This window comes from Cucurbita moschata, unplaced genomic scaffold (assembly GCF_002738365.1).
Source record: "Cucurbita moschata cultivar Rifu unplaced genomic scaffold, Cmos_1.0 Cmo_Scf00001, whole genome shotgun sequence".
NCBI classification, from domain to species: domain Eukaryota; kingdom Viridiplantae; phylum Streptophyta; class Magnoliopsida; order Cucurbitales; family Cucurbitaceae; genus Cucurbita; species Cucurbita moschata.
The window spans coordinates 8,189,563-8,198,945 of NW_019268517.1; the positions used below are offsets into that span (position 1 = coordinate 8,189,563).

At 33.4% G+C, this 9,383-nt stretch overlaps 1 protein-coding gene and 1 pseudogene across 2 annotated transcripts; both read left to right on the forward strand.

Annotated features, from left to right (window-relative positions):
- The first annotated feature begins 615 nt into the window (after positions 1–615).
- LOC111452522 (uncharacterized GTP-binding protein YjiA-like) lies at positions 616–5,112 on the forward strand. Of its 2 annotated transcripts, XM_023093300.1 has the most exons (11): positions 616–981; positions 1,300–1,365; positions 1,492–1,672; positions 2,424–2,620; positions 2,764–2,814; positions 3,023–3,114; positions 3,231–3,280; positions 3,428–3,531; positions 3,803–3,907; positions 4,437–4,607; positions 4,878–5,112. In XM_023093300.1, the coding sequence occupies exons 1-10, from the start codon at positions 712–714 to the stop codon at positions 4,572–4,574; spliced, it is 1,254 nt and encodes a 417-aa protein (XP_022949068.1). In that variant the 5' UTR covers positions 616–711; the 3' UTR covers positions 4,575–4,607; positions 4,878–5,112. The 2 variants fall into 2 exon arrangements, with proteins under 2 accessions (XP_022949068.1, XP_022949060.1); XM_023093292.1 differs by lacking the exon at positions 4,878–5,112 and having other exon boundaries at positions 4,437–4,740.
- A 629-nt stretch (positions 5,113–5,741) lies between these two features.
- LOC111452564 lies at positions 5,742–7,280 on the forward strand (annotated as a pseudogene).
- Positions 7,281–9,383: the final 2,103 nt, after the last annotated feature.

Below are 9,383 nucleotides of genomic sequence, written 5' to 3' on the forward strand. Positions count from 1 at the left end.
TGGTTGGAATGCAGGGAACCCTTGTGTGTTCATTTATTTGTCTCACATTTATTAGCCCAACATTGGAAGAAATACGAGTATTTTTTAAATAAACTAACAATTGTTCAACTTGTTTATCGATAGAAAATCCGTTCACCTCTTTCTCGGGTAGATTCATCCACTTTTTTACTTGAAATGAAATGTTGCTTCAAAAATATTTTCCCATTATCTAGTAGTTCAGGACATCTCTCTTTTAAGGAGGTTGCGGGGATATTCCCGAAACTCATAAAGAAAAAAGGAAGTGAATTAGACAAAAAGAGAAGAAACTTGGACAAAAAAAAAACAAAGCGCGGAAAGATAATATTTCTCTTAGTTGTCCATAGCAAAAAAAAAAAAAAAAAAAATTTATTTGTAATTTCAGAAATATTAATTGAAATTTGAAAATAAAATATAAAGGTGCATTTTATAATAATTTGATTTTTGGTTTTTTAAAATTATGTATATAATATTAAGGTTAGTTTTATAAGAATTTAACTTTTTTTTGTTTTTTATCTATATTTTCAAGCACCCAATCAAAATTTATATATATATATATATGACAAAAACAAAGAAACAAAGGAAAAAAGAACACAGTATCGTGCGTGGCTTCTTCTTCTTAGAACTCCCTGACCTCGAGGTTTTGAATAGGGTTTATGAATTCAGAACTCCAACAGCATCCATAGCTTCATTCCAATGGCTACTGCATTTCTTGTCCGAAGAACTTCGACGAAATTCCTCTTCCAACCTCGCTTCCATTCTTCTTCCTCTTCTTCAGCTTCTCCATTTCTTCCAAACCTCTGTTCTTCTCTTTTCCGAGATTCCAATTTCTCTAATCATGCAATCTCTGTCCCTTCATACTCCAGAAGTTTCGTCTCAGCTCCTGAAAGTTCTCTTGCTACTGCTCTCGGTACTGATACTCGTGTTCCCGCCACTGTGATCACTGGCTTTCTCGGCTCTGGAAAGGTTCTATTTCTTTGAATCTTCTTATTTTGGCTAGTTTTACGTGTGATTTTTGAGATGAAATTCAACTTTGGTAATTGTTTGAGTCGTTGCTGATTCTTCTGTTTGCGGATGCTTCGTCGGTTGCCATTTCGATATCAATGCGTAGCGATTGATTTTCACTATGATACAGATTCTTTTTCACCATAATATGGTTCTTTGTTCTTGACGGAAATGTTTATTGGTCTAGTTTCGATGAGTTTTCTTTGTTGATGTAAAAACGAAGGAAGAAGTGAAGTCTGTGCTTGTGACTTGCTTACTTTTGTTGTTATTTTTTTTTAGACGACTCTCCTCAATCATATTTTGACATCTCAACATGGCAAGCGGATTGCTGTCATTGAAAATGAGGTATGCACCATACTTTTCAGAGATGGCACTATTTCACTTGAGAAATACTTCGGTCTCAAAGGGTTTTGGCCTGCTTAACAACCTCGCTTATGCTCTATTACTTTAAACCGTGATCACTGTTTGCAGTTTGGTGAGGTGGATATTGATGGATCTTTGGTTGCCAGTCACTCCTCCGTAGCTGAAGACATTGTTATGGTTAATAATGGATGCCTTTGCTGCACTGTGCGAGGTGATCTAGTTAAGATGCTCTTGGAGCTGGCCAAGAATAAACGAGACAAGTTTGATCATATTGTTATTGAAACCACAGGTATATTCTTCAAGTTTACTTAGCCATTTTGTTTTTTAGTAGAAAGATACATTTGTGTTTATTGCGTATGAACTGGTACTTGATCCTTCTTCCATTCACTTACGTTGTAGCCAGAACCCTCTTATTTAATCTTCAATGAAAAGAAAATATTTAATTCCAACTGGTTGCTTGTAAGGTGTAAGTGTTATTTCAATGAGTAGGTATTATGAGAGGTTTGATGAAGTAGTAGTTCAAAGATACTCAAACTTATTAATGGGAATTCAAACAACATAACAATCTGATCTTTGTGGATACCTCTGGGAAATTATTATGTGCTGCATTTAAGAAGTGCCATGGTTGCATTAGACGAGCTGTTTGCGGGAGAAAGGAAAACAGGTCTAGAACTATTAGAAGGCTTTAGTCAAGTGCCTTGAAAGTAAAATTATAGGTGAATAGTAAAAACCAAAGAAAGGGAATCCCATTACATGAGTCTGTAATTATAACTTTGAACATCATCAGAATAGTTTCTAAAGGAGTCCTTTATGTCTCTTGATAAAATTTATACTAAAAAAGAATGATGAAACACCGCACCATACATTTTTTGTTTGCCTGATTCGTTGATAATTTTTTTTGTTCTTTGTTAAAGTTGTAAATTTGGTTATAGCCACTTCAACGATATTTCTAGCCCTTTCCTTTAATGGAAGTTCACATAGATGGGCAATGACGATAAATTGTTGGTAGTGATGGTTGGAACTTGGAATTATTGATGCAGGCCTTGCTAAGCCAGCTCCTGTTATAGAAACGTTTTGTACAGATGAGCTGGTTTCACGTTATGTCAAATTAGATGGAGTTGTAACTTTAGTTGACTCCAAGCATGCCATGCAACACTTGAATGAAGTGAAACCAAGATTTGTAGTGAATGAGGCTGTAGAACAAGTTGCTTATGCTGATCGGATTATAATGAACAAGGTGATAAATTATTGTTCTGGACATTGTGCCTTGGGCTTAACTTATCTTTCAACTCTTAAGTTATTTTCCATACTAAAGGAATCCAACTATGAACCAACTTCATCTTTTAACCCAAAGTTATTCTGTCCACACCATATTGGCAGATTGATCTTGTAAGTCCAGATGAATTGGAGGAACTGACACTGAAGATTAAGGTAATCATTGCATTCATTTTCTTGATTTGTGATCATTGGTGAATATGTACGATTAAATATGATCAAGAGGGAGATAAAACTGATGTTTTTAGGTTCATGTTGATGATACATTGTTGGTTCGAAAGACCACGTAAAATGCATTTTATGCTCTTCTTTACCCTAACTGATTCATAATTTGTAGATTATATATGTTACATCTATCTTGCAGCGAATAAATGCGATGGCCCAACTCAAGCGTGCTAAGTTTGGAGATGTTGATGTTGACTTCGTATTAGGAGTGGGTGGATATGATCTTGACAGGTCACATAATCTGGCTGCATCAGTATTTTCTTGTCTTTTACATATTGTTCCCCTTGTTTAAAGCATTATGACATCCAATCTTTATAAATATTATGAACCTTGTGTATGTTGTGCAGAATTGATTCTCAAGTTGAAGCTAACACCCACAAACATGAAACTAAACATGGTATTTTTGCCCTCTTGAACATTTTTCAAAACAAGTAGTTCGTATATGACCATTAGCTATTTTTAAAAGTACTTTGTGATTTGAATATGTTACATTTTTAAATTACCCCAAATAATGCATAATTTAATTACTTGGCTAATTTTACAGAGCACAAGGGACATGATCATCACCATCATCACCATGACCATGTACATGACTCTGCTGTGTCTAGTGTTAGTATTGTTTCTGAGGGATTACTTGACCTTGATGAGGTAATAATGGTCCTATACTATGTTTTATGTCTTTGGCATTTCACTTCTCTAAATGGACTTTGAAGTGTTCTTAGCATTTCTAAAACATTTTTTTTTAACTACAGAACCAAACACCATGAAATTTTGAAGAGTGTTTACTCTTTAGTTAGCTAAAGTTCACCATTTCTGCAATTATATCGAACTCGTCTTCATTGAACTATGTTTTCTATAATCCATTGACGCTAAATGGTGCGGATTTTAGTTCTTACAATGCTTGAAGTGCACCCCGTAGGTTGACGATTGGCTCGAACGATTGATCGAGGAGAAAGGAGAGGACTTGTATAGAATGAAAGGAGTGTTGAGTGTAAAGGGTTATGAGCAGCGTTATGTCTTTCAGGTATTTCATTTCTTCTTCATTTTGAATGTTCTTATAACTGTGTATTTTAAAAATCAAGGAATAAGCCATGCTTAGCTTACATTTCCATATTGTTTTATATTGGTTTTGAAAAGATAGTAAAAGTAACACTTGTCGGATCGGATCTTGTTCAAGTAAGGTCGTAGTAGTAAAAGTAATACTTTCTCAAAACCAAATTAGAAAATTAATCGTGAGCCAACTGATAAGTCATATGAACAAAATACCTGAAATCAATTCGGGTTTATTCAAGTTTAGAGTTCTTATTTGTGATATCCCACGTTGGTTGGGGAAGAGAACGAAATACCCTTTATAAGGGTGTGAAAACATTTCCCTAGCATACACGTTTTAAATCCTTGAGGGGAAGCCAAAAAAGGGAGAGTCCAAAGAGGACAATATCTGCTAGCGGTAGACTTGGGCTGTTACTTGAAAGTCGATAACGTGCGAGTTTAGAGTAAAAAATGAAAATATAAGTAACTAAATCAATGGTTGTTATTGGTATTTCATATTCCAGGGAGTGCACTCTATCTTGGATGGCTGCCCAGGCAAAGAATGGGGCCCCGATGAAAAGAGGGTAAACAAGTTGGTATTCATAGGGAAGAATTTGGACGAAACTGCCCTTAGAAAAGGCTTTAAAGGTTGTTTAATGTGAGAAGAAGCTGGTACACCATCAGGTTCTAATTTGGTAATTTACAAGCCCTTTCCCTTATTATTTGAACAAATTATATAATTCTTGTATGTATGTACATTTTACTTTGCATTTTGCACGCTAATTATAGCAAATTTTTGTTTCTTTTAAAAAAAACAAAGTATTGTTACTTTAGGCTACATAGGGACATTCATTTTTGACGTTATACGACTTACTTTTTTAGAATACGATATTGTAAGTGTTAAGACGAGGATTTTGACCTTTAGTTTAAAGGCTAAAGCTCGCTTGCATGCTTTTTTTTTATAGAGAGAGAGTACGGGGGCAGAGCGTACTAAGCCCTCGGCTTCTTGATCTTCTCCTTCCTTTCACTCTTTTACTCTCCTGTAAAGACGAAAGTGCAAGAAATGGGGAAACATGGTGGGTGAGACAATAGAAGAAGTACAAGTTGTGGAGATGATACTCGAAAATCTGGTGGTATATTTTTTTTACAATATGATGATATTTTCAATCGTGATCTTATTCTTGATAAGACTAAAGAATTGATGTGGTTAGTTCATAAGATTTTTTTTTTCAAATATATATATTTTTTGAAGCGATTAGAAGTTTGGAACGGATCATATATGAATTGAACATAGTAGTATATTTACACTCCCCATCTCTATCCTTGACCCGTTCTCTGTTTCGGGAATCCCTGTGTTTTTGTTTTTGTTAAAAGGTAATTACTTTTATATTATTATTATAAGTAATTATAATATATATTATATGTTTTAAAAAAAATCAAACTCGAATATTATCTCGGTTTGACCCCATACCAAGTCAAGGGTTAAATGGGGGATTTTCCGAAGGGACTCGACCTCACAAGTATTTTTATTATCCCGAATGAATAGGATATGATACTAATTGAAAATTTTTTATTTTATAATCTTTATTTCATGTAATAGATAAATTAATCTTACTAATTTTTTTTTTTTTTAATTTAAGTGCACCGTCGAAAAAATCATCCATATATTATGGTTTTTATGGAAAATTTTTCTTTTTTTGATTAATTTAAAGTTAATATAAATTAATTTAAAATGGGAACATTTTTTACTGAAACATATATTAATTTAAAATTAAAAATAAATAAATAAAAGAACTGAGAACGAAAGTTTTGTTTGAATCCAATCGGGCCTCTCGTTTGGAGGAGAGAATATCAATCGTCAATATTCTCTCTCTCTCTCTCTCTCTCTCTCTCCCGATTTTCCGTTTCACATTCGAAGTTCGAAGTGCTTCGTTCCGCAGGCAGGGCCTCCGACAGGAAAAAATGCTTTTCTCCAACGCGAATTTCTTCGTTTGCTCTACCATTCCGATTGCGATTCTTCCACTTTCATCTGGATATGTAATTTCTTGAAGTTTCTTCCTCGATTTCTATGGCGTTCTCTTGTATATTACTTCGTTTGATCTTTTTCCTCAGGTATTCTTCCTCTGTTTCTATCTGTAGTTTGCGTGTTTCAGGATTTCGCACCGGAAGTTTCATTTCAGTTTCGATTCTAGTTCAATGATCGGGTTTATGGCGTTTAGAAATCTCGGCGAGTTCGAGTAATCACGAGAGTAGCAATGACTCGACTGATTTCGACGTTCTGTTTCCTCGCGATTAGCCTGATCTTCTTGATCAAGTATGGTTTCGACCACTTCTGTTTCTCTTTTTTACTTCTCGGAGCCGATTTCTTTACTGTCACTTCAATGCTGTGTATATCTCTTGTGTCATTTTAGCAGGTAGCTTCTTCAATTAACTTCGCTTAGCCTTTTTCATGTTTTTTTTCACATTGCATTTAGCTTTGATAAGAACTGTCATGTTCGGATTTCGTCTGTCAAACAAACTACAGGCGAAGAAAGCAACTGAAGCGGCGTTAAGCGATAACGAACAGTTGATCGTAAGGTTTGAGAACATTTTGATTTCTTTGGAAGGGGAGAAGCCTTTATAGATTCATAAAACAGTGTGAAATGAAGTTTCTGATCAAAGCAATTCTGCTTTAGGAAAATTTCCAACTGTTGGACTTGAATCAGATCCAGGTTCTCTTCCTCTTGTTGATTTGCTGCATTTTTGTTGCGCATCAGTACCATCTCAATTTTCTTCCAAGCCTCTCTACTAATTTGTTTTGCCTGTTACAGATCATATAACCTTATGTATCAGGTGATGGTGAAGGAGGAATTGAAATGACTGAAAGCATGCAATTGATTCGCTAATTTTGTGAGACTGCTTCATTGATCCACTGAAAGCCACTCGGACCACAGTAATGTCCTACTACATTATCCTTCTATTCTTACACAAAATAAGATGTTGGCGTTCAGATTTTCGGTAGAATTTATCTCTGTTGGGAACTAAGATGCATAATAGGTGAAAACCTCTCGTCTTTTAGATGTTTTTCTCTAAAATTTCATCCGCCTTAAGATCATAACCTACTAAGATCTGTCCCTTTTTTCCCCTTCTTATCAGTACTGAAAACAGCTCCTGTTCTTTAAATTAAGAATCACAAACACTTCAATGGATAAAACAATTGTCACTCCAAACAGTTCGATCTTAAAGTAACAATAATGAAAAAGTAAAATTAGGCTACAAGAACTTCATTATTTCTACTATTATTGAAATAACAACCAGATTCTCTTTTAAAAATTATAGGATTGAATCTCCAATAACTCATCTTTCAGAACTTTGATATTATTAATATTTTATAGTTTATGTTATATGACTGAATCTTAATAGGTGAAAGACTATCCACCATTTTTCCACCTAAAGCTAGCGGCTGTTATGAAGAATCTCTTCCCTAAGATGGAAAACTGTATGTTACATTAACAGCTTCAAGGGACAAAGAGGAGTTCTTTTCAGGCTTTTTCCAGTTTATAGCTTTAAAATCCTGCCATTGCGATGCTTCTATTTGTTAATAAACATTCAAATTTTCTGTTCATGTAGGTGTTGCCCGGGTCCTTGGGAAGCCCTTACAAATGTGAGGCTGAAGGAAGTCGCTTTCAACATTCTTCCATCATCTTCGGCGTACGTACTGTTCTTTTTTCTTTTCTTTTCTTTTCTATTTATAAAAATTAAGCTTATTGATGACTACTTTAAAGAAAAAAATAGTTCTCAGAATTTGTTGGATTTTCAAAAATATTACCTTAAAACAAAAACAAAAACAAAAACAAAAATAAAAATATTTTTTAAAAATGGTTTCAGAACTGGTGATGAAAATTGAGGTTAGTATATATTTGGTCCCTAGACACTACAAATCTTTTGACTTTTACTCCTGTTTCTATTGTGACAAATTTGAATTGTTTTAAAATAATAAGTTTATATTTTATGTATAATAAAATAGTTAAATTTTAATTTTACAACCCGTGTATTTCTTTTGATTCTTTAAAACTTTAAAACTAAATTTATAATTATGAAAGTTAAAAGAAACAAATAAGTTTTGGTCTTACTGGATAACTATTTAGTTTTTGAGTTTGTGAAAATTAAGTTTATAAATACTATTTTCTATCTTAAAAAAATTTGGCTTTTGATATTTGGTTGATAATTTAAATGTTTTGTTAAAAAAAAAAAAACAAAAAAACAAAACAAAACTTTGTAATGATGAGAAAACAATCATAATTTTTTTAAAAAAATTCAAGTAGTTATCAAATAGTCTAATAAGTTCATACTTTACAAACCTATATTTAAAATTAGATATTTAGATGAATCTAAACATACTTTAATTAGTTTTAGACATTTATAAATTTGACAAATTCTCACTCCATACTGCTTAATATATATATATATTAAAATCCTTAGTCTCATGCCGTTGAACTTCAGTATGAAAAATTACAGTCATAAAATGACAGGTATTAAATGGGTGTTTGATTTATTGAGTACTGTTCAATGAAGAACCCATTTATCTGGATATTTATTGAGAGATCTGCTTCGGTTTTTGCAGGTCTATCTAGTTGGTAGATATTATTGTTGATTCCAATCCCCTGTTCTCCGGCGTCATTGCCTCCTTTTCTGGTAAATATTACATACCTTTTCTGTCACTGAAATCAACACCAAAACTCACACCTGATCTCATCTGCCTATTTTCCATAGTTAACACAAATCTATTGAAGGCTAACAAGCTCTTAATCATTCAAATTCATTCAAGAACTTAAAAACATCAAAATGATAATCAAATTAAACTTCATGTACTCCTGCACGTAATTACAAACCCACGAGCTGTTAAAAAGATCATTATTTGTTCCATATTGCTAATAATCAATTCCCCTCCAAGAAATGCAGTGCAAAAAATAAAACAAAATAATAATGAAATAAGAAAATATTACTAGGTGGAACTTCTAGTTACAGGCAATACCAAAAAAGCTTGAAGAGTGGTACTGAGAAAACAACACCATTTATACACTAAAATAGAAAGAGTTCTTTTTTTTTTTTCTCTTTTTAGCCTAAGGCACATCCCAGGAGGAGGGCAGAATTGAACATGAAATGACCTGTCAAAAATATCTCAGAAGTGAAAAGGAAGAAGAAAAAAATGGTATTGATTCATGATTAAACCACTCCAAAAGGCCACTAAGGTATGGATGGTAATCCAAATCCAGACCACTGATGTTGCTATAAACCCTTTATGTAGAAAGGTTAGAAGGACAAAGCAGTTGCCATATTTCCTTTTTAATCTTCTTTTGTTTTCTTTTTCTCTTTCAAATATATGGGTTTTGGAACAACGAACGCTATATATGTGGAGCTTCTGGGGCAAGATAAGAATGCAATTTGGGTATTGAGAAGAAAAGTACCAAAAAAAAAAAAAAAAAGGGGGG

Bases quoted from the DNA above. Each gene is read 5' to 3' on its own strand.
- LOC111452522 (XM_023093300.1), top strand. From the start codon at position 712: ATGGCTACTGCATTTCTTGTCCGAAGAACTTCGACGAAATTCCTCTTC. The intron at 2,815-3,022 runs GTAATCATTGCA...TCTATCTTGCAG, and splicing joins AACTGACACTGAAGATTAAG to CGAATAAATGCGATGGCCCA. The intron at 3,532-3,802 runs GTAATAATGGTC...TGCACCCCGTAG, and splicing joins GATTACTTGACCTTGATGAG to GTTGACGATTGGCTCGAACG.